Source organism: Anthonomus grandis, chromosome 3 (genome assembly GCF_022605725.1).
Source record: "Anthonomus grandis grandis chromosome 3, icAntGran1.3, whole genome shotgun sequence".
Classification (NCBI taxonomy): Eukaryota; Metazoa; Arthropoda; class Insecta; order Coleoptera; family Curculionidae; genus Anthonomus; species Anthonomus grandis.
The window spans coordinates 6,236,686-6,263,185 of record NC_065548.1 but is presented as its reverse complement, the minus strand read 5'-3'; the positions used below and the strand labels follow the sequence as shown (position 1 = coordinate 6,263,185).

General features: G+C 31.9%; 1 protein-coding gene across 2 annotated transcripts in view; it reads left to right on the top strand.

The window, feature by feature from the left end:
• LOC126733968 (melanotransferrin) overlaps positions 1 to 20,750 on the top strand; it is a 35,961-nt gene extending 15,211 nt beyond the window's left edge. For both annotated transcript variants that reach the window (XM_050437470.1, XM_050437472.1), the window contains 5 exons: positions 2,165 to 2,332; positions 7,095 to 7,317; positions 7,406 to 7,593; positions 11,118 to 11,289; positions 15,556 to 20,750. In XM_050437470.1, the coding sequence (XP_050293427.1) occupies positions 2,165 to 2,332; positions 7,095 to 7,317; positions 7,406 to 7,593; positions 11,118 to 11,289; positions 15,556 to 15,778 (974 nt within the window). In that variant the 3' untranslated portion in view covers positions 15,779 to 20,750. The remainder of the gene's footprint in view (positions 1 to 2,164; positions 2,333 to 7,094; positions 7,318 to 7,405; positions 7,594 to 11,117; positions 11,290 to 15,555) is intronic.
• Positions 20,751 to 26,500: the final 5,750 nt, after the last annotated feature.

The following is a 26,500-nucleotide window of genomic DNA, read 5'->3' as shown; positions in this document are numbered from 1 at the left end:
GACGACATGAAAATACGAATACAAGAAGCCATTTACAGCCTGTCAAGAGCAGAAATTGAAGCTGCTGTAATGTCCATGCATAAGCGGCTTCAACAATGTATTAAGTTGCTATTTAGCTATCGTTTCACTATATTTTTGTGAAAAAAAAGTCATATTATTGCATTTAATTTTTTAAAGAATTTTGCAATTTTCTGTTATTAGATCGAAAAACGCGCTCTAGCGGCATTACTAAGAACTAGACATACCACAGATAAGACGAATTTGATGAAACAATAAATGTTTTTTCCAACGAGACCAAGTTTGTTAAAATCCGTTCAGTCGTTTAGGAGTTACAGCTGTTTATTTAAAAAAACATTGAATTACCCCCCACCACTTTATTTTAATAGATACGTCACAAAGTGTTAAACAAAAATTACTCGCGTAAAGCTGAGCTTTAAAAAGCATATATTTTTTCATAACATTTACTGAGTAGATTTCAGAAAAAAATCACTTAAAAAGTTTAATATGGCGGTTACGCCCCCTGGCGATCATCTTGGAAATCTAAAAATATTTTCCACGGTATTCTTTTGGCCACTTTAGTCATAAAATTTTTTACCGCAAGTCTCTACGACGAATAGTTTCCAAAATACAGCACTTTGCATTCTTATGTGGCCACCCTGTACATTAGTGTCACTATTAAGTCGCTGCTAAGTATCGAACCTTTGGAGCGTGCTCTCTACAACAATGTGATACCTCTGGATGAAAAGACTTAATATGTTCGTTAATAGCACTATCATCAATTTTTCTTTGAGAAGCCTTGCCTGAATTACCAATGTGGCAATTACCAGGTGTCATTCGACATTTTGGTGTTTTTGATAATACATTATGCAAGACCCGATCATTGCCTTTCTTGTAACCAAGTGTAGTCAAAAAAAAATATTTTGCATACAGGCACCGCTTTGCCTATGTCGTTTTTTAAGAAATACATAAACGTATTTTGCTTGATAAATTTATCACTTGTAACAGTTTTTCGTTTTACTCCTAATCTTGAACATGTGTTGAGTATAAATGCCTTTTGCTAATTTTCAGACAATTGCCAAAATTGACTATTTATTGATTTTCTTACTTCATTTGAAATAAGCGACGAACATTTTTTCTTGCAGTTTTTGCAGCCAGGTAAGACTGCATGATTTTCAGCACGTTTTTTTGCTGCTAACAATTTTCCAGTCTTGAGATCGGTATCAAATTTCCTTCTTTTACAAAAGGTAGCCATTTCTAAAAATAAATATTAATAATCAGTTTTAAAATGTACTTAAAAATAAAATGTTTAACTAGGTACCTTTTTGATTTGAATCTTTAACCTGAACCCTAGAAGATAGACGATTTAGAGGAATATCTTCACTATTCGTATCATTATCATGTTCACTTTCAAGATTTTTATTGACAAATTGAACAATATCACCTGAAAATATTTAAATATGTAATAAAAGGATAAAGCAAAGAAGAGAAATAATTTTACACACCTTCATCAATGCAGCAAACCTCTTGATTTATTATTAGGCGATTGGGTCACAGAATCTGTGAAGATCCTTTAATATTCTCTATTCATTATTAACTAATTTATTTACACACTTTTTTAAAAAGCATCGGTCGAGCGTGTTACGCGAGCAAGTTTACTTATGTTTTAAAATTGATTTTGAAGACAATATTGACCGGACAATTCTTATTAAAACCACGAGAAGTACAGCGTGCCTAATAAAAACGCGGCAACTGCCTACTTAACGTCAGCACTTGCCGCCTAATTATTAAGCATGTTGCAGATAATGCGTTATCGTTAAGAAGCGTAGTAAATTTTGCAGATACGGCTAAATAATTTTAAGGATTAATTCAGATTTTATTTTAGATACGGCCTTATAACTTTGTAAGGAGATGAATTAAGTAACAAGAAAAATTTTGATACCAAAAACTCGATTTTCGAATTTTCTGTAGATACCGCCTTTTTATTGTGGACGGCAGTATTATAAGCATTAGCAATAGAGGAAATATGTCTATTTGCCTTTTTGTAATGAATCTATACCAACCTCCAAAAAACTGTGATGTAGTGTATGTATGAATTTCACGCCGGTATTGTAAAATAAAATGAAATAATATTCCAAACTTTCTGAATATTGTTTTGTTGGTTTAGGTACTGCTGATGTAACAGTTTTGGACGCCAGTGACGTATATACCGCAGGTCTGACCTACGATTTAATCCCCTTTATTAGCGAAGTTTATAACTTGGAAGATCCGGATTATTATGTGGTGGCTGTGGCCAAAGAGTCCGATCCTGATACTGAACTGACTTATTTGAGAAGTAAGATAATAGAATAGTCATATTTAATAAAATAAAAGTCCAAGCCTATTTAAATTTGCCGACGTTCGGCAAAATATATTTCAAATCAAATCAAATCTCTTTATTTGCCCAATATATACATATACAAATTATACACAATCAATTTTACAACTATATACTATATAACCCGAGGACAAAAAGGACTACAGCGCGACCATAGTGGCCGATAACACAAAATACACAAATCATGTGCATTTGTGCGTGGTAACACTGTATCACCTAAACTATACATAAGTAATAAACATAACATAACATAACATAAATAATACACAGATGGTACCATAAAAACAGATTGGTATCAAAAACCAACTTTTTCAGAACGCATTTTAAATTATTTTTCAGAACATCCTATGACACACAAAATAAATGTAATAAAAAACTTAAAACATCGGTGCTTGAGACTTTCTAGTCCAGAATATCATAAAAAAAACCTTCATTATGTTCAGACAATTTTAAAGAAAAACAACTACCCCCTATCAATTATTAAAAAAATAATTAACGACACCGAGAACATTACTCAAAATATTACACGAAACAATGAAAATAATCAATTGGCTTATTTCAAGATTCCTTACATTAACACACTTTCTCATAAAATTAAAAAGACCATACAATCAAAATCTGATGTTATTAAAATCTCAGAAAGAAGTGAAAACTCGGTAAGAAAACATTTCTTTACGAAGCTTAAAACTAAAGACGCCTTTGATTTACATTCTAACATTATTTATAAAATACCTTGCTCTGGGTGTGATGTGTGTTACATTGGTCAGACGGGTAGATATTTGAGGCAGCGCCTATACGAACATGAGTATGATTGTAGGAATTTAGCCCTTAAAAAAAACCCTACTGCTTTAGCTGAGCACAAAATGAATACAGGACACAATTTTAATTTTGGCAAGACTACAATTATGGGCCAACAGCAGCTTTTTAAAAAGAGACTTCTAGCCGAAATGATAAACATAAAAAAACATAATAACGCGGTAAATAAAAGAACGGATATAGACAATCTAAGTTCCTCTTATTTTAATCTAATAGATCAAATCAAAATGTAAACTTTTGGGACTGTTTTGGTTCTTATCACTAAAAAGAATGCGTCTATTGTGTTCTCGCATACCCGGTTTTTCTGGCTAGATGCTAAATTATTATTGTACACCGTAGAATCAATTTTAAAGCAACTGTCTGTGATACAACCCATCAATTTAAACCGTTTTTGTTTAAAAAAACAATATTTTATATATTCTATGTTACCTGTGTGTCCTGTAAACATGATTTTTTATGACAAGCAAAATCACACTGTTATGTAAGCAATTTTATCATTTTTTTTTTGTTGTGTAATTTTTTTATTTCAAATCTAAGATTTTGTTGTTTTTTTTTTTTTTGTTTTTCTGTTTTTTTCTTTTTTGGTGGTATCAACATAACCCCAAAAAGTTAAATTTTGTTTATATATAATAATCCTTTTTTATTGTGTCTTTTTTGTTACCTTAGGGCCCTGATGAAGCAATCAAATTATTGCGAAACGTTGGCCAGTACATAAAGTGAGGTTTGTTTTTATTCCTTCGATCCCATCCCACAACTAAACTCAAGATATACATAAATAGGTCAATAAGATTTTCAATGGAACAGCAAATGGCAGAAAAAAAGGGCGAAAGGCGTGCGCGAGACAAAACAAGGGCAGCTAACAGCAAATATATTAATTTTACAGGATATCCTATCTTATTTTATTTTTGCGGGAAAATCTGACAACAGCACAGCACGCATGGTTTGGAAGAAATGTATGTTATTTTTGCTCATTAATAAGAAGTTGCTTAGTGTATTTTAGGAATCTTTTATAAGTAAATTCCTTTACTTCATCTGGTAAATCATTCCACAATTTAATCCCTATAAATGTAAAAGATTTCTGAAAAGCTGCAGTGCGATGTTGAGGTACCCTGTATTTATTAACAAATCTTGTATGATGCTGATGTAAAAATGGATTAAATAACGCTGCAAGGTATGAGGGTTGTCCAGTTTTTAAGATTCTATGTAAAAAAGTATAAAAATGAAGTTTTCTACGGTAACTCATATTAAGGATATTTTTATTATTTAAATGAGGTTTAATATGTTCTCTGAATGGAATATTGTAAGAAAAACGCATACAGCTGTTTTGTATTTGGTGTGCTAATTGCATCGTCCAAGATGAACCATAAACCACATCACCGTAGTCGAATAGCGATAATATTAAACTGTCACATAATTGATACTTTATATTGGATCGTAGCCATTTTTTAAAATAATTAAGTTTTTTCAATCTTATATAAGAAATTTTTAATTTATTATGAATATGTGCTTGAAATGTTAGCGAATCATCAAAAAGTATACCAAAATTTTTCACCTCTGAAACTGAGGCCAAATGCATATTATCTATTTGTGGAACAAATAATTGCCTAATTCTTTCAATCTGATATTTAGGATTAAAAATAGCGTACAAGATTTAGAGGAGTTTAGTTTTAAATTATGATCATCGGAGAATTTTTTTTAATTATTCAAGTCCGTGTTAAATTTGTCAATATTTTCGTTTACATAATCTAAACAAAATGAAGTGTATATTTGAGAATCATTAGCATATTGTTGAATTTTCGAGTTTTCAATAGAATTGCTCATATCTGCAACATATATGGAAAACAACAGAGGCCCCATAATTGAGCCTTGAGGCATACCTGTGGCAATTGGTACAAATTCAGATCGAACGCTTTGAAAATCTCTTCACAATTTCCACACAAACGGATCAATCTATTAAATATTGTTCGAAAAATTTTACAGAATTATCAGAAAGTCCATAGTAATGAAGCTTGGCTAATAGCATATTGTGGCTAATCGTATCGAATGCTTTGCTGAAATCGAGAAATGCCAGGCAAGTTATTAGTTTCTTATCTTCACTGTGACGAACATCATTTAAAAGATTAACTAAAGAAGTAGAGGTGGTGTAGCCAGATCGGAATCCTGACTGGCACGATGGGATAAAATTTGACGTGTTTAGGAAGTCGTACAATTGTTTATTAATATGTTTTTTAAGAAGTTTAGAAACTACCGAAAGAATACTGATCGGTCTTAGATTCTTTAGTCCTTTAGGATTCGTATTTTTAGCTAGCCGTTTCACGATTGCTTTTTTCCATGAAAATGGAAAATAACTTTCTAAAATACAGGAATTTATTATATTTAATAAGGATGGAATGAAGTATGGCAAGCAAAGTTTAATATCCCTGACTGATATACCATCATCGCCAATTGCCTCAGCGGATATACGATTCAGAATCTTTAACAGGGAATTCTCGTCTATAAGCGTAAAATTTAGTTTGATATTAACATTGGAATGGACATTTGAACGATAAAAAAAGATTTTTTCATCTGACGCAGAGTTAGGAGCTTGAAAAGTAGATGAAAAAAAGTTGCAAATCTGTTCTGTATCACATAATTCATTGGGAATTTCAACTATCTTATTGGATTATATATATAATTTTTTAGCATTGTCCCATAAATCTTTTCCTTTTTTTGAAGAAAATTGGTTAAATTAAGTAGTTTTCTCCCGTGTAATAGCATGTTTTGTAAAATTTCTTAACTGTCTATAATAGTCCAAGTTACCCAAAGTTTTGTTTTTTATTGTATGCCTGTATGCTTTATCCCGTAAACGCATTAAAAGTTTTATGTTATCAGTTATTCAGGGCATAAAATTTTTTTCTTTGACTAATTTTTGTTGAAGTGGAGCGTGTTTATTTATTAAATTTAATATATTTGTATTAAAAATATCTAATCTTGTATCAATATTGTTTGTGAAATAAATTCCGTTCCACTCTATTTGCTCAGCATCTCTGCGAAAATCCTCAGGGCTAATGTTTTTATAATTACGGTGTTTTAAATTTTTACTTTGTTTTGTATTATTGGAAAATTTAATATGGCGTTTTCTAAATTATGGTCGGTTAGGCTTCTTGACACAGGTGTAGAAACTTCAAGTTCTTGACTTGAAATAATCACATCAATAAGACTTGACCTATTTGTCAATAAATTATGGTGTGTAGGTTTAGTTATTAATCGTTTTAAATTGAAGACATTTAAAACATTTTTAAGGTTTCTTGCATTCACATTTTCATTTAGTAAATTAATATTTAATATTTAAATTAATATTTACATCCTTAGCAAATAGGGCGCTAAAATACAATAATAATAATTAAGATAACAGAAAGAAAAAGGGTTTGTACAGTTAAAACTTAATTATAATTGAAATTAAAATAAACCAGTTAAATTAAAATAAATAATAATGAAACCAGAAAGCTTTTTTTTTTACTTAAGTTTTACCAACATATTGAATTATAAGTATATTTTTTCTCATTATTGTAATATCCGTCCTTTTTTTTCTCGTTAGTATCATAGGTGTGTGTCTAACGTTGATTGTATCAAAATTAGGAAAATCAGGTTTCATTTATTTTAATTTCAATTATAATTAAGTTTTAACTGTACAAACCCTTTTTTTTCTGTTATCTTAATTATTATTATTATTGTATTTTAGCGTCCTGAGGATGCAAATATATTTTGCGAAACGTCGGCAAATTTAAATAGGCTTGGACTTTTATTTTATTAATCCCTAAACTCAACAATATTCCAAACGATAGAATCTTATTTGGACCATTAAATTATAAGAAAGTATATATTTCATGTAAAATTTGTTTTCTCTCCTCTTGTTTTATCTTAGCGAAAAATACGTGCCACGGAGGAATAAATACGGCAGCAGGATGGGTGTACCCGATGGCATTCCTGATCAGCAACGGCTGGATAAGACCGTATGGATGCAACAGTATGAGAGCAGCCGCAGAATATTTCACGAAAAGTTGCGTTCCAGGGGCCATTAGCGCCGAATATAATACCGGCGTGCCGTATGATAATATGTGCGATTTATGTCACGGAGCCAGTTTTAGGTAATAAAAACATTAGGTGTATTGGAAGATAATTAAGTTGAGAAAATGCTCCTTTTAATTGAACTAAATTGGAGTATTTCCCGTTCAGATATTGTCGTCGGGACGCCTCAGAGGATTACTACGGACACACGGGTGCTTTCCGTTGTTTAGTGGAAGGGGGAGGACATGTGGCCTTCGTCAAACATACGACAGTCTTTGAAAATGCCGGAGGGAAGAAAAGGGATTGGTGGGTCCGGGATAATCTTATGGAGGACTTTGAGTTACTATGTCCGGACGGTATATTTACAATTTTTTTTTTATAAATATAGTATGTAATACAGATTATAATACAAATATCTAAAAAGCATTCGTGAGGTTAGTAACAGCTTTACGTGCTCAAATTCTTGTCGAAAAGAAAATCGTAAATTTTGCTTGTAGATTTCCAATTAACAAGCTATTTCTTGACAAAAATAAGTTAGTAACGTTTCCTTGGTATGCAAGCAGTCTCTTTAATTTTCGTTTTGTTAACATTGACGACAATGCAATTATTTCTCTTAATTAACTACTTGAAAATAATGATCGACCAGTATTTGAGGTGGGATGAATAAATCAAAGTCATTATTTCAAAAATATGATATTTAATTACACGGTTTTCCTATCTTCAATCTTAACTTAAAATAAGTCAGTTAAGAATTCTCAATTTTGCATTAGTACAATCTAGATTCACTAGATTGTACTAATGCAAGATTGCTCTAAATGAAATTTTATGGTGGGGTAAATAATCTTGAAGTAATTCAAAAATGGATTTTAAAATTAATCTTTAATAGGAACAAAACTTATCCCAGCATTCTTTTATACAAGGAAGCAAATGTTTTTGATGTAAGGCAACTTTACTTTATTTAAATAATTGTATTGGTAAATGAAAGAAAAATAGATCTTCCGATTGTCCCGGCTACGTTGCCCTATAATTCGTTTAAGAGTAAATTTAAAAACTAGTTATTACAAATAGACAAGGCCTTTATACACAGTTTGTATGCATTAAGAATTTATTTAGGCAAATGGATTGTAAATCTAAATAATAGTGTCTATAAATTTAATGTGAAAAGTTAGAGAAAAGTAGGGATCTCATTAATTATAATAAATTCCAAATTGTGACTTTATACCACAAAATATGTCCACTATACCCGAAAGTGATAGAGAACCTAAATTTTAACTATTATAAGAAATAATTTTGTAAATTGGCAAATAAATATGAGGCTTTTTGAACAGAAGTAGCTCTAAAAAAGATGTTCAAAACAATGGTCGAAACGTCGGCATTTCTCTAAAAACAAAGAACAAAAATTATATTAGAATAGAAGTTTTAAATGCCTGGACTTAAATTGAAAATTAGTTGAACTGCCTAAAAAATATGAAAAATTATTTCTAGTACCTGAATATATCAAAATGACGTCGAATGCTTGGAAGACATAGAAAATGACATCAATATTTTGCATCAGCGTTATATTACAAATACAAATACAAATCGTTTATTTTTCAAAATAAGAAGAAAAAAAGAATACAGTTTATGAAAAAAAAAAGTATGACAAAAAGGACAGTTCATCGATTATAAAAAAACCGCTTCACATGCTTCTTATATTAAGGAAAGCATATGAACTATCCTATACATAACAAACAAAACAGCTAAATATTTCTAAATAATTCCATATTAAAACTAAACTAAAAAAGAAAGAATCAATGCATGGCAGATGCAAGCACTATCATTAGTATTTAGTCTATGAAAGAATTTAAAACGACTACAAGAAATGTAATGTTAAGTTATGAAAAAAAAAAAAAAAAAAAATTAGCAGTTAGGAAGGCAGAAGCGAGGGGCGACAGTAAGGGCAGCCTGGCCGCGGGAAAATCGAGAAAAAAAAAAGATTATTATGATATAATATGATATGACGCTGAAGTCAGTCAGAAATATATATTAGCGTTACATATTTGAGAAATATCGTCACGAAAAAAGTGTGTGCGCTGGTAAGTGAATAAGAGGTAAAAGCCGAAAAAAAGCTTACCTAAATACAATTTTCAGACAGAGCAGCACTAAACAAAAATGGCAAGAACTTAAAAAAAAAGTGTATAACATTCTATAATTCGAAATAAATCAATATTTTTCTTCTATAAATTCCAGAAATGTAAACCTGAATCAAGATCCATTATTAACGTTTTTAAATAATAGGTGAAGCTAAAAATAATATTTTCTTAAGAAAACAACCAGGTTTTAGACAAGGGTATAGCTGCGAAACAGCACAGACTCAATAATTCGATATCTTGACAAAAATAGAGCTTGTTATTTCAAGGCATTCGACACTATATCACAGATGTTGATTGATATTTTAAAATATATCGGAATTTCAAAATTACCTTTAAAATTAATGATAATAAATAGTGTTCAAATTGTTCATGTTGGAGACTGGATCTCAGATAGAGTAGTATTTTGGTTCATCTTTTGTATTCGTCTTTAGTATTATTCTTATCGTATGTATGCTGATGATACTTTAATAAATTATTAATTTATATCTATATTTAATAATCAATTAATTCATAATGTTGACATACCTAAAATTCAAGAATCCAAGTTAAAAATGAATAGAGATCTTAGTATGTTATCGGATAAGTCTAAAGTTACATCTTATTCCAAATAAAATCTGTTGCAGTGCTCTTTGGTAAGGATAATCTCTTATTTAAGGATAATGCAAGAAATTTAGGGTTAGTAATAGATTATGAATTACGGTTTAAGGAACATATCGGCACAAAATTAAAAATAGAATATCTCTGGATATCCCTTTAACAATATAAAATTGAAAGAAACAGTACACACTGCGAGTACAAGACAAATATCTGTTTAATATTCCAAAGCATAATTTTTTTTAAACTCTTGCATACAGTGTGTATCAATTCTGGAAAAAGATTTAAAACGCTTCTCCAATATTTCCAATTTGGTTTTTTACGTGTTACATTTTCATAAATATGTTTATACAGCCAATTTAAATATAACTTGTTTATTTTCAGCATTGTATATGTTTGGCTATTATGGGATTAATAAAAGGCTTTGTTATTATCCCTAAACATTAAATATAAACAACAAAATAACAATGACTACAAACAAAATATGTCTTAGATCTAAAATGTAAAAGTAAGATAAAGATAAAATATTAAACAGACAAAACTTAAAACTATAGTTAAGTTATTAAAACAAGCAAAAACATATTCAATTTTATCAGCTTGGAATAAAACAAAAAATAACTCAAATGCCTAATAACCTCCAAACGACAAGATTATTTCCAGTTCAGGAAAGACTGGAATAAAAATCACATAACATCAATAAAAATGATGTAAAAAGCCTGGAATGTGCGAAAAACTGAAAGAAAATTCAAAAATGAGTTCAAATAAGAACTGAAATAAGAAAATGACATTAAATCCATTAAAGAAACACTTGAAAATGTCTCGAAGACATATAAGAAAGTCGAACGTTAGATGATTCTGAATCAACAGGCAAGATAACATGTATGTTTATAGGCATGAAAAAAGCATTATTTTAACCCGAAGAATATGTCCCTTTAAATACTTAACTGAAATCTCTATATTTCTAACACCTTGTATATTACTTACAAAAGCTACAAACAAAGAGGATATTATAGTAGAATCTATTAAATAGGTCTAATGACATTAAGTTATTAGAAATCAAAATTTAAACCGACTATACTATATTATAAAGCTTAAATTAAAATGCCCAGTATCCTTAGGGTTATAATAAATATTAATCTAATTTACTTTGATAGGTACAAGGGCGGAGGCCAACGAATATAGAAAGTGCAATTTAGGAAAGGTGAAAGCCAACGCGATAGTAACCAGGGGTGGTTACGGTTATAATGAGACTCATATCGACGCATTTATCAATTTGTTCATGTATGCTCAGACGTTTTATGGAAAGAAGACCACCGATGAGTTTAGGTGAGTGTATTACAGAATAATTTTACTCGAAAATGAGGCAAAAATAAATGAATTGTACGATTATTTATGTTATAGGGGTCCAACTTTTCCTGTAAAGTTTTTAGAGAAATTAGGTTAATTTGAGGATGAAGTTGTAGATTTTTGAGTTGTCAAATTTGATGAATGATTGAACACCCTTATAATAATATATTATAATAAAATATTGTTTATTTCAAATGAGCAGTTATCGATGTAATGGGAAACACGATGAACTAGTGAATTTGTTTGGTTTTGCATTCAAAAAAAATCAGTAATATTAAGTATTTATACTTATAAACTAATAATAGTACCTAATATAATCTAAATGCACTAGCATAAAGTAGAAAAATGATAAATATAGAGTAAGAAAGAAAAGAAAAAAAAGTGAAAGCAGAATTACAAGTGTTCAATTTAGGAAATTGCTCAAGCCTTATTAAGATTTAATTTTATACCTAATTTTTAAATAGAGTTTTCCGTTAAATTCAAGAGGAATCATATTGTAAATTTTACGTGCTATATAAACCAGAGATCTCTTAGTAAATGAAAAGTTTATTTTAGGCAAAGGAAAAGGATTAATACTGGTTGATATTGATATTTTGGTGCAGTAAGTACTTCAGGTCAACTGTGGCTAGTTTTTTTTTTTTACGGAATAAGAGTTTTATCACTGAATTTATATAAATATGTTGAATTTGAAAAACTACTGCGTCTTCAAATAGGTCAGTTGATTAATACGTTTTAACTTTAAATAGACAAATCTGTAGCACTGCTCTTTGCGTGATCACAAGTGGATCAAGAACGGATTTAAAAGAGCCTTCCCATATACATATACCATAACCAAAGTTTCACATCACAAGATTGTTTTCTTTGACAAAGACTATCTTAAGAAATAAAACTTATGTAACACTTTACTTATTTTATTTATTACATAATCAATATGAACTTGTCATTTAAGTAGACTGTCAAAATATACTAGATATTGTACACTATTGCCTGGAGTCGTTTTATAATATAATGTATGACTGTTCCTAAACAGCTTAAAAAAAGTGCAGTTTCCAAACCTCGATTTCATGTGTGGTACTCCTTGGATTTGGTGCGCAAAATTAGAAATAAAAATAAATTACACAAATTATTTACAAAAAAATCATCTTAATTCTCATGTAAAAGCTCAGTATTGTGATTTGAGAAAAAGTATTAAGACACAAATAAATCGAGAATATTATGAATACATAAAAACTCTAGAAAATAACATAAATATCGATCCTAGTAGAGGTCTGCCGGGAAGGATGAGTCCGGATGGCCTTTGCACAATATTTTAAATCAGTCTTTGAATCACGAGGGAATGACAGTAAGAGGGTTTCATACTTGGGGGGCAGATGTTTGAATTTTTAAGCCAAAGAAGTCTACAGGGGTTCATAATATTCCTGCATATATTTATAAAGGGTTGGCGGAGTTCTTGGTAAAACCTCTGGCATATATTTTTAATTTATCTATAAAAACCAGCGAGTTTCCTAATGCTTTGAAGTATTCTGTAATAACCCCTATATACAAGAGTGGTGACAGAGGAGATATCAGGAACTATCGGCCTATAAGCTTGATTAATGTAATTGCAAAAGTCTTTGAGATAATATTGTTTAATCGAATTTCTAAAACCTAAAATCTCCAAATTTCAAAATGGTTTTATAACAGATAAGTTCACAGTAACAAATCTTACAGTACTTTCAGAACATATAGGTGAAGCCATATTAAATAAAAACCAAGTAGATGTTATTTATACAGGCTGTGAGAAGGCATTCGATAAGGTTTAACATGATCTGCTGCTGAATGAATTGGTTAAATTAGGCATATCTGAGGATGCCTATTGTTTTTTGCCATCTTATCTGTCGGATAGGGTACAGCTAATGAGAGTGGGAGGATGTGTGTCTGAGAGCTTTGTCCCCACCTCGGGAGTGCCCCAGGGTAGCAATCTAGGGCCTTTATTTTTTATAAGCTTTATTAACTCATTACCCGACTGCCTCTGCTGCTCGGCTGGCTTATTGTTCGCGGATGATTGCAAATTCTTTAAGACTGTTACATCACAAAGGCTCGTAAATCTTTGTGTTTTATAATTAGAAACAGCAAGAATTTTGAAATACCAACTATAATAAGATTATTTAATGCCTTGGTGAGACCGCACCTGGAATATGCGTCACATACACTATCGGACAAAAGTAGAGCAACAAAGTTCAATTTTATTCATGTTTGAATTAAAAAAATTATTGGGTTGTGATTTTTCGCTAAGCTTAATGTCACACTATCCTTACACTGAAAGTAATATTTCAGTACATTTTGGTGTACTTTTAATCATTTTAAGAACGGTAAATACTAATGATTATAAAAATTGATAAGAATGGGGGCGACAAAAGTAGAGCAACAAATTGTATTTAACAGTATTTTATTCTACTTTAGTTCAACAAAAAATATTTAACACATTTAACAACAAAAACCATTGAAAGTAATACATTAGTAATTGATAGAATATTCATTATTATTAATTAGTTGCTGACAACGGCGCGGCATTGAAGCAATCAACTTCTGAATGACATTTTCGGGAAGACTTGTCCAAACTTCACTAATTTTATTTATTAAGGATTGTTTATTTGGAAACATTTGGGTACGAATACGACGTTCTACTTCTTCCCAGAGATTCTCAATGGGGTTAAGATCTGGGGATTGTGCTGGCCACTGTAAAACACGAACATTATTTTCCCGAAACCACTGTTGAACAACTTGCGAATAATGTTTTGGATCGTTGTCCTGTTGAAAAAACGCAATGGCATTTTCCATTCTGCATGAGGAAGCATAATATTCTGCATGATTTCCCAACCCAACCCCATAAAAATACACTAGCTTTACTATGCTTAATTGTAGGTGTTACATATTTAGGATTAAGCCTTGTATTGATTGGTTGCCTCACACGCCTCATTCCATCAGAATTGGATATTTTGTAGCGCGTTTCATCACTGAATAGAACTTTTTTCCAGTCATTGACGGTCCAGTTTAAATGCCGGCGTGCAAATGCCGATCTTGTTGCTCTATTTCTTATTGAAACTAACGGCCTTTTAGCTGGACGTCTACTAAATAACTTTGCGTCTACTAACCTTCTTTATACTGTTCGTATACCAACCGTAATTTCTGGAATTTCGGCAATAATTCGAGGTGCGGACTTCCAAGGAACATTTTGGGAAATCCTTGTTTGTTACTTTCCATGAATCCATTCACAACTCTTTGCTTCAAGTCTTTTGAAATTGGAATTCCTCTCGGCATGATTAATCTTACACAGAAATGTTCAAAAAACATAAAAATCATCTTACACAATTATTTTATCCCTTTACTTTTGCTAAAACCCTTCTTTTGAACATTTTCTTTGGAATCCACACAACTTATTTTGTGTTATTTCTGATAGTGTGTCTCCAATGAATAATATGATGGCAATTAGGAACCAGTTCCTTAATCAAGTTCATGTGGATTTATTTAATATGTCTTCTGCAGATCTAAGGCCGACCTTTAAAAATAGATATAGATATAATATAGATTTATAGATACAGTGGTATCCTGTATATTTTTTATGACAAACCATGTTATAGTTTTATTTATTTTAATTTTGTTTTTCGTTGTATTTTGTAGTATTTTAAGGTTTTAATTTAATTTTTGTTGCTGCCTTTACATGTAATTACTATCTGCTTAGTGTTTGTAAAGAGAATCATAAATAAATAAATAAATAATCATTTCTACACTGTCAGCGATCATAATTTAGACAATCAGAATTTTCTAAACATATTGTAGTGAAACCTGACAGGCTAGATCTGCTTAACACATAAACTTTATTTTATCAGTGTTTAAGATTAGAGGACTGAAATCAAACCAACTCTTTACCCTTGAGATCAACTCAGTTTTATTTTTGATCCTCTCCCAGCTGTTATCTCAATAATTAGGCAAGTATCATCTGCAAGACAAACTATACTATTCCTTGGGAGAACTGAAAACAAACCAATAATATACAGTATAAATAAAAGAGGACCCAGTCCTTCTATTTTCTAAAACACAGCTGTTACAGGAAGTTGAGAAATGGAGTTTTAGTCCCTTTGTACCTCTTGCAGTCAGCGAAAGGACTGTACTAAAAAAATTACAAAATATCAACAAATAGACGGAAATAAAATAAAAAATAATTTCTCCAATTTAAAAATTAATTTTAACAATTTTTCCCATTAGTTTTAGCATGTTTACCTCGGAACCTCCATATGCAGACCTGATCTTCCAAGACGCCACCACCCAGCTCAAAGTAATCCCGCCAAGCGAACGTTTCTACTCGATTTACCTGGGATCGGACTTCATGAGAGCGAGAAGGATAGTCGATTGTCATGCCAGTGCTAGTTTGATAAGTATAACTATAACTATCCAGTTGTTGCCTTTATTTTTACTATTATGGGCGTGAAATTGAGTTTTAGTTATTTATTTTATTGCGGGTTAAATTTCAAGCTTCCCGAGAGAAGCTTGAACTAATTATTTTAGATAATTTAACCCTTGTGAGATTGCAGCTATAACAGGTACTTTTGAATTCATTGTTAATATTGACTGAGATAAACAGTCGTATGCAATGTGTGGAATGTATATATTAGGGTTTATAAAAATGTATTTTTAAGTCCTAGCACCAAAACTGTAACTGTCGCCGTCCAGGTTAACAAACTTATTATTAAGCTTTTAAGTGCATTTTTATGTACAGGTGTCGAATTTTCCAGGTTGGATATTTTTGTTTATAGATTTGCCATATCAGTAATAAATTAATCATTCTTTTAAAATTTTTTACCCAGCAAAATGGCTTAAAAAACTGTTAGTTCACAAATTGCTTAAATATATCGTCCCCTTAATACTACAACTAGGTAACTCAAAAATTCTAATTTTTCAGGGGAGCAGTTTAAAGTTTTTAAAAATTAAAAATATTGTATAATAGCGAATTGAATTTCTTTTTAATTATACCGCATGGACATTGAATAAATATATATACCTAATATTTTTAGAGATTTTCAGCTTTTTTTCAGTTCTTTTGGTATTAAAAAATGAGATATCTAGTTTTAACAATAAAAAATCAAAAAGAAAAAAGCAAATATCTAGTTGTTGACTGAGCAGTAAGAACAAGTTTTAATATCATAAATACTTTTATTAATACTTACATTTCTGTCAAATGTAAAAAAAAACCCAAATACATAACTCATGATTACTTAAATACTATACTTCGTCACTCACTGTCTTAACGTCACTTAAGACTTGGGCATTTTTCTATTAATTTGAGATGGTTTTGTTTTCCTTTTGCAGTTTAAACTCCTAAATTCATCATCGAATTTTTCTTTGAATTTTAATATAAAAGGTTCTGATTTAGAAAAGCACATCACAACACATTTTCTGGCAGGCAACTTGCTTTCCACTTTCGTCCTTGGTTCTGAAAATTAAAACTTTATCTGCATGATTTTTCCAATCAAATATTTGTTCGTGTGTAACATCATGAACGATGTAAGGTTTATCACCCTTTCTTCGGGAACATCTAGCTATTGTTTTCCAGTCTTGTGGTAAATAAGTTTTTCCTACTCTTTTAAATTCTGTTGAAATGGCAGAGTGCATGGAATCGCATTCCATTTCACTATGTCCCGACACTAAGAAGTTGAGTTCAATCGTTTCTAAATGTGCAATATTTTGAACGGCTGTTAAGCACATGCCAGATACAAATTTGTTTAAATTTTGTCCAACACATCTGTCACTAAAACACTGAACCTGATTTGTAGTTTCTGGCAAAGATTCAAAATATTTATATAAATAGGTCGCAATCTCACAGCTACCTCGTTTGCCTTCAACTTCTGTCCACATAAAGCAATCACCTTGTTTGGAGACAGTATTATAAATGGTAAAGTTAAATACTTTAAATCTTTGCTTATAAAATAAAGCATTATTAGTTGGATCATTTGGCACCAGAAGCACTTGTTGCAAATCAAAATTGCAACTTATGAGTTTTCCGTTTGAATTTTCCGCCAACTGTCTGCCTATTCGCTTTTCATCTCGCGCTCTATCCTTAGCTGCTATATGAGCCAAATACTCAATTTGCATAGATGGTTTATCACTTAAAGGAGAATTGTAGGCCATACAAATCCGACACTGATCTTTGCGATGTCGATAAAAACCAAGGTTATACTCCTCTGAACACCTTTCTATAAATGGCAGAGCTAGCTGGTGTTTGTTTATAGTACATAATTGTTATGTTTAAGTCAGAGGCCAAATATTTACGTTGGGTTTTTGAACGACAATAGTGTGAGCCGACTACTGGAAACTTCTCAATATGACTTTTAACACTATTCATTATTTCAGGAGTCGTGACCTTTTTTTTAAATTTTCCGCGCTTGTCTTCCAAACTTGTGTTTTGTTCAGTTCTCGCTTTCATCGCAATATCCACAACTCCCTTTCTAATTCCTAGGGTATTGATAAACATCGTTTTGCAAACCTGAATCCGGTTAGAATTTTTGTGGCAAAAAGAAAAAGATGGTGTTTTGTCGTCTGGACTGTTCTTTGGTATGCCATTTTTTATTTTTTTTTCTGTATGACCGTGAATAAAGTCCCGTTTTCTTTGGTATGATTCTAAGTGATAATATCTCCGAAAAATCGACAATCGTTCATCATAAGAAAAAACTTCACTGCATTGTCTTTTGCAGGGAGCTAAACACGGATCTTTCATTGCTATCCCCGGAACGTGTTTGCCTCTTGATGATATGTATGCCTCGCCATATTGTTTTTTTAATTTTGCAACATTCCTTTTCCAATTTTGTTAATTTCTTTTCCTTTTTCTCGACTTATCTGTCCTAACAGGCAACTCTTCAATATCGTGTAATTCAAATATTGTTTCTTAGTAATGTGCCAACTTGGGAATCCAAGTCACTGCTAGAAGAATTTTCAGACTGGATTATATTCCGAATGTTCAGGAGAATATGGCTCAGTCTGAATTTAAGTCATATAAATGCTGTTTTGAAGTGCCTGGAACCGGCTCAATATTTTCAACTGTAAAAATTAGAAATTAATAACACTAGAAAAAATAGATTTTAAAAACTTTCCTCACCGTTTAAACTTTCATTTCCAACAGTAAATTCTTGAAATGCCACAGTAGTATCATCACATGAAGTAAAAAAGGAACTTTCTAAAAAAAAAAGCAATCAGTCTACGTATTTACAAGGCTCTTGCCCAATAATAATATTTTATAAAATAAACTTAAATAACAATTACTTGTAGGTTGTTCCGCTTTATTCTTTCCTTCCGTCGTATATTTTATGCGAGTATTTATCTCATTATCAGGTGACGATATGTCATCATCATCATTGACTGTCTCTATATCTGAAACTAAAAATAATTTAAAAAATACTCATATAACAATTATTAAGATTAGGATAGATTTCGTAATATTACCAGAGGACATTATTTTGAATTTAAATTTAAGAAAATTATTAATTAATAAATACCTAACCTAATAAGCAGTCTTATTGTTTCCACAATATTTTCTTTATTAATTGCATTTAAATTCACTCACCTTTATTCTCAGTCAACTGGCTACGTGCTAAAGTTAATATGTATTTGGCTCTTGTAGACTTTTTGTTTTTTTTCGCCTTTTTTTCATAAAAAATGTTACAAAAACTGGAGGAACATACTTAATAATTTCACACTCGACATTTACTGCAAACATAGGTATCTCAAAAAATATCTGTAAGGGGTAGCGAATAAGTCAAGTTAGCCGAGCGCACAACTAGGTAACTTAAATTAAACACTTGTTGCCCTACAAATTTTTGTAATCGCAAGTGCACAATTTGATAATTCAAGGTCGCTACTTTAAGCAGCAGGTATTTTTTTTAACTGTGAACATAACTAGTTTTTGTCACTGGATTCCCGTAAATTGGATTGGAGTTTAACTTACTTAGTTGTAGCATTAAAAAAGGCGTAAAAGGTTATAAAGGAAAAAGTAGATAACTCAAAATCGTGAAATTTCGACTTACCTAGTTGTAGTATTAAGGGGACGATATGTTGAAGTCAATCTTCTGCATAAAGTTAAAAGTCAATTTTTGAGTAAAGCCAATGTTTAATCTAAGAAAACATAATTTTATGTTTTACCACGAGTTTTTGCAAAAAAAAACTTTATATATTTGAGGCAAGTGCTAAAAAACTCACTGTAGGAATTGGATACCTTGTATAAAAGATTTTACTAACAAAAATTGAGATAGAGTGTACGGGGTTTCAGAACTTTTTCATAATCAATATATAAACTCAACTAAAAATAACCAGGTACTGTTTATGGTTTATTTAAACTATTAACAAACATCAATTGAACCAATGAAACTTCGACTGAATTTCAAACTAACGCTCCTTTAACTTGAGCTAAGGATTTTAAAGGACAAAAATATTAAAGAATCATTGGAATTGTGTAGAACGAACCATAAGTTTTCTCACAATAGCCAGGCAAAATTCCAAAATATATTTTTTTTGCTCCTTAGCAAAAATACTTTATATCTACAAAACTAGTAAAGATCTAAACTTCTAAACGATTTCATTGGAATCAAAAGAACTGGAATAAACAATAGCCTTGGAATTGGCATTTTTATCATTTTTTGTTAGAAATTTAACGAATGTCACTCTTGGTAAGATATCAGCACATAAAAACACTGAGTTTTTATGACACTTAAGAAGATATGTAGTTATTTTCCAAATTTGCATTTTGACGAAGTCTTGAAATTCATTAAGCTTTAAACTTATCAGATCTCGGAAATTAAAAGAGATACAAAAAATTCATTTTATTGGCAAGATTTTACAATTAAATATGATACAGATTTTTAAGAGATACCCAATGAACAGCTAGATGTTTTTTTTTTGCGGAAAATTATCACTATTTAGTGTTTTAGCTATTTTTATGTGAATATTCAAAAGAATTGACTAAGATACGTAACGGTGTTGTCTTTGAAGCCTTTCTTCGTTTTAAAAGATGACAGATTTGTGGAAGCTTTTCTGAATAGTTACACAAAAATCAAAAGAACGGGGTGATTTATTTCTGCAATAAATAATTCATTAATTGTTTAAAGAAACCATAAAAGATTCCTTACCATCAATCGATTATTCGTTAGAAAGCTTTTTTTGATACTCCATATATTGAAAATACACCATCTAATAACTGAAATTAATAATCTATGAATCTTTACATTGAATCTCTAATATTTTTTAAGATAATTTTATTTTTACATACAATGTATTGTCTCCGTCCATTTTTACAACTTTATAAATTTTTTTGTAATTTAGTATCATGATTTTTATTGTATAGTTTTTTCTATTATATTTAGCGATTTTTGCATTGCGTTTTATATTTGCGAAGGAATATATAAGTTTAAATTGAAGTGAGTTAGTATTCTTTGGTGAGTCCCAATAAATAGAGAAGTAAAATAGATAGTGCTCATGCTCTTAGTCCTTCAAAGGATGTGGAACAGTGAACCTTCTATATTGGAACATACGACCATTGATAAAGTCTGTTGATTTGAACAACCTTTTTACCCTTAAAAACTCACTTTTTATTCAAAATAATTGAAAAACAATTCGAGACATTTTTGTGAGATTTTTAAGTAACAACTTCATATAGGGTAGAGTGCTTCAAGAGTGCGCACTTAAGGTTTAATCAGGTACAACATTCAAACGAATTGCGTTGAAAATATATATTTTTTTATTTATGACTGTTGATACTTAAACAACAAAATAAGGTATAATTCGCAAACTAAACATCAGTACTTCAACAGAAAAAATTAAACTTGAAAAAAAGTAATTTTGCGCACTCTTATAAACCCGCTTTTTAAGAGTACGCACGCAATTTTATGAACATAGGTCACATGTATAAGATCCAGAACCCTCGTGGGCACTGCATTTTTCATGCCACCATTCAGCACACAATATGCACTAAATCCAGTCTTCTGTAACAGGTTCTTTAAAAGTTTCGTTGCACCCTGGACAGCCCCACATTTTCTTATGAGGCGGTGATTTTGGCTTTTCCATTTTTCGGTGTCTTCTTTGCCCGTCTGAGGTTCACAGCGCGTTTTCTTTTTAAATTCTCTTCTGAAAGCTCTTGGGGTGGTGGTAGGTTATCGCCCATATCTAGACTATGGGTATCGGTTTTTTTTTTCTCTTTTTCTTCAATTAGTTGGTCCTTATATGGGGAGCTGGTGATAATTTCCGACTTTTTGCTTCTGCGACTTGTTGACCTAAACGTCATTGATTTGGGTAATGGTGAAATTGTTATTAATTTAATATAAGTTGATGATGTTCCAGGAGTGTTCGATAAATCAAATGTTTTGGTTTTTGGCGCTACAGCAACTGTTTGTTCCAAAGTTGAAATTATTGCAGATGTGTTGGAAACCAGCTTTATAGGCTGAGGTGAATTTTTCTTAGTAGTGGAACTCTCAAGAACAACAGTTGGACTGTCAAGAACTTTGGAAGCATTTTCAGAGGCTAATTCAGAGATTTGATGAGGTTGAATATTGATTTTAGATGTTGAGTTATCAGCGACTTCTAACTGAATTGACGAAAAACAAAGAAAAACACAAAGTCACGGTCTCACAACATGTAATTAAACGGGCTACACGTGTTTCGCTCTAGTTGGAGCATCATCAGGCCTAAAATAAAAATAATACTTAAACAAAACTAAAAACTTACATAAAACAATAAAAAAACCTTTAGAAGCCATCCACACACTTCACAGTACATAAATAAATAAATAAAAATAAATAATTTTAAGGTTATAATTGTACAAAGCAAAAAATTAAAAAGTGGAACGCAACAGCATAGACTCAACGAGAATCGAACCCGGTACAACAAGGTTATAAGTACAAGTGTAAAACCTATCGGCTATTATACGGACCTAATGCTAAATTAACTTAACACGTTAGCCAATGTAAATTGAAGAAAGTGACTACAAGAAAAATGTTAAACGATACTTAGCTAAATTAAATTGTTAAAAATTAAATTAGGTTCAAAAGTAAACACGTCATTCACACACACGAGAACAGGACTCTTTTTAGTTTATGTAATTTCCATTTTCTCCAGAAGGTCAAGCTTCTTACCTTTAGGGCATTCATGAAGCATTTTAGCTCCCACCCCTGGAGAAAAATTATGAGTAGAGGCTAGCAAATGATTCGCAAACGCTGATTTGGTATCACTGACATTGGTATTTTTAAATTTTTCAAAAAGCGCTACGTGTTCTTTAATACGTGTAGAGATTTTTCCTCCAGACTGGCCAATGTATACTGCGTTGCAATCACGTGTAGCCCGTTTAATTACATGTTGTGAGACCGTGACTTTGTGTTTTTCTTTGTTTTTCGTCAATTTTGTATGTTGGTCTCTTAGAGAATAATGGATGAGATTTTTGGATTCTAACTGAATGTTTGGCGCTTCTACTTGCGTAGCTGTAACTATACTGTAGCTGTAGCACAATTTTCTCGTTCTGTGAATACAGTGGCCATGAAGTCAGCTTCGGTAAATATATCATCATTAAAGGGACACATCCCCGTCACTTTAAAACCTTCAATCGCATTCGTTAAAGTAGCAGCTTTAAAATATGCAGGTGCAAATATTGAAGCAATTTGGTAGACCGTAATTACCCGCCCTGGATGGTTCGTCAACCATTTTTCACACTCGTTGGAATAAAACTTTTTTAACGGGCTAAAAAAAACATCGGTCAAGTGGCTGCATACGGTGGCTACTATCAGGAGGAAGTGTTAATGCGATAATGTTATATTGTCGAAAAAAATCAACTGCTGCAATAGAACAATGGGAAGTGTGGTTATCCATTATCATTAGTACTGGTTGTTCCTTTGTTGGCTTAGCATGATCTCGAAAATGTGTGGCATAATCAACAAACAAATCCTGATTGATGAAACTACTATCAGATACCATTCCAATTGAAGATGGCGGAGCTCTGTCCAAAAGTTCTGCCTTCATTCTTTTACGTGGATATATAAATGCGGGAGGAATAAATTGTCCACTAGCACTCATTGCACATACAACAGTAACATTGGTTCCCCGTTCTGCGCTTGATATTTTATTGACACACCTTTTTCCTTTTGTAGAGAAAACTTTAGGGGGCTTGTTTGGGACAGTTGAAAATCCCGATTCGTCCATATTGTAAATTGCATGTGGCGGAAATTTATATTTGTTCATTAACTCCGAGAGGTTTTTATGAAACCGCTCACACTATGGTTTATTAAACCCAACAGCCCTGGCGACGCGTGTAGCGGTGGGTTGCCTTAATGTAACATCTTTGTGTCGTTTTAAAAATCCACGCAGCCAGTCCTTGCCTGCCATTTTTGAAGTTATATTAAAACGATGTTTTAATTTGTTTTTTTCAGCGAAGTCAAATGCTAGACTTCTTAGAGCTTTAGAAGTTAACATGTTGTCTATTGTTTTAATATAATTACACTACTCTTCTTCCATTTCTGCTGTTAAGGTAATGTCGAGACTTCCCAGTTTTGTAGCTACAGTTATCCTTTTTAGCCTTTTTCTTAACGTGCTTTCCGCCATTCCTAAGGATTTTGCCACGTTTCTTTTACTTTCTCCATTTTCAATCCTCTGTCTTGCTGCCTCCATAACCGCCGGTGAGCATAAAGCACGTTGAGAACTTGGTTTTCTGCCAGACATGCTGAAACACAAGAAAAAATACGTTTAATCCGTTAGATCAAAAAACCTGGTTTGTAAGAGTGCGCGCGTACTCTTACAATATTAATGATTGCGCACTCTTACAAAACGAGCATGTTTTAAAAAGCGCCAGTGCTGCCTCCATCTTGGTTCGAAATTGTAAACAACGGTATGATTTATACGATTCTTCATAGAACCAACACCTTGTTGTTGTCGACGACGTGCTCCAAAAATCGACGAGTGCGTACTCTTATTGACCGCGCACTCTTAGAGCACTCTACCCTACGAACCATTTTGAAGTTTTTTGGAATAGTGGGAGTCCGAAGAATGGTTTGTACAGGGTGGCCAAATAAGAATGCGAGGTACTGTATCTGGGAAACTATTCATCGTAGAAGCTTGCGATAAAAAAATTTATCACTAAAATGGCCAAGAGAATGACCTGGAAAATATTTTCAAGTTTCTAAAATGGCCGCTAGGGGGCGCAACTGCAATCTTGAATCTAGAAAACTGATGTTTCTGTAAATTTTGCTGAATTAACCTAACAAAAAAATAGCTGATTATTAAAGTAGAGGCTAATCCGAACCTTTTTTATTTAAATAGTTTTGCTGTATCTCTAAAAATAAAGTGGTGGGGGGTGTTCAAAAGTTGGCTTAAAACACACCCTGTATACTAAAAATGCCTTAGCCGATTTTATCAAACTTGGGCTAGTTGGAAAGAGCTATTATTAAGCTACGATTATTATTACATTTCATGTTTTTTTAGTTTTACATAATGACTAATTGACTAATTTTCAGACAGACATAAATGACTAATTTTCTCAAAAAACTTAAATGCAATGGTATAATTTTTTTTATAAAAAAAAAAATAGCTTAATGACGCCTAAATATGCTTGCGAAAACCGCATCTTAATATCTTCATCCTAACCTAAAATTTAGGCCAAAGAAAATTTTATATGGAAATCCCTTAATATTTATAAAAACTACAAAATAATTTATTTCGAATTTCTTTTATAATGTAAGTTGTGGCCCTATAAAGAACCGATTTTAAAAAGAAAGGGTTTTAATGCCCCCGTAAATGCTCGAAATGCTGACCATCACGCTCTATGCATTGCTAAAGCCTCTCATGGGTAGATAGAACTGCAGCTTCAATTTCGGCTCTCGGTATGGTATGTATTGCATTACGAATGCGGTTTTTCATATCTTCTCTAGTCGTAGGCTGAGTCCGAAATACAATGTCCTTTAACCGCCCCCATAAATAGAAATCAAGACAGGTTAAGTCTGGGGATCGCGGAGGCCATGGAAACAGGCTTCCTCTTCCAATCCACCGCTGTTGAAAAATGTTATTAATATGCTCTCGCACATTCCTAGCAAAATGTGCTGGACAACCATCCAACTACAAAAACAAATTTTGCCGGACTTCCAGTGGCACATCTTCCAGCAACAGCGGTAATTGATTTACCAAAAAGTCGAAAAAAACATTGCCATTTAGAGATTGCTCAAAAAAATATGGTCCAATAATGTTGCCTCTAAGTATACCACACCACATATTTAAACTCCAGCGCCCTTGGTGCTGAACTTCACGCAACCAATGCGGATTTTCTGCAGACCAATAATGCATGTTGTGCAGGTTGACTCTACCGTCACTATTAAATGTGGCTTCATCGGTCCAAAGAATTTTAAATAAAAAGTCTCTGTCCTCGCGTATCATGCCTAATATCCAATGGCAATAGTCCAACCTACGGTCAAAGTCTGCTTCTTCCAATGCCTGATGTAAATTAACATGATATGGGTGCATTCTATAAATATATTAAAAAAAAGCTGAACCTAAATAAATCCATATATGGCGATGGCTATTAGAATTTACCTATTGTCCTTCAAAATATTTTGAATCGTTGTTCTTGATATGCCTAATTCAAGGGATAATGCTCTTGTGCTAACATGAGGATTTCCTTCAATATATCCCAGTACGCTGTTAATATTGTCCACATTTCTTCTAATTCTTGGCCGTTGAAACCTAGGCCGAAAACTACCATTGGCTCGTAAGTTCGCCACTAATCGGGGAAAAAATCTAATATCGCAAGGACTTCGATTTGGATATCGAGCAGCATACACTCTTTTTGCTACTGCAGCATTTTGAAGACATTCAAAATGAACCGCAAGCATATCAACAGCTTCATCGTTCGTAAAACGCATTTTGCAAAAACAAAAAATGCTCAAGTAACGTAAAACTTTTGACAACTTACTATTGACAATTTGAGGAATGTTTATAATTTGAGTAGACATTTGTTTTGTTGCATTCCATGGCCTGCTTTCTAATAATTATTTTTTTCGTATTATATCCATAGTGAATATATAACATAAAATAGGTCTGATTTTTGATATAAGCATTATTAATACTTACCTTTTAGTGATATTAGGTAATATTTTCAAAAATGGTAAATTTTGTTTTCAAAAGTAGTGAATTTAAAAAA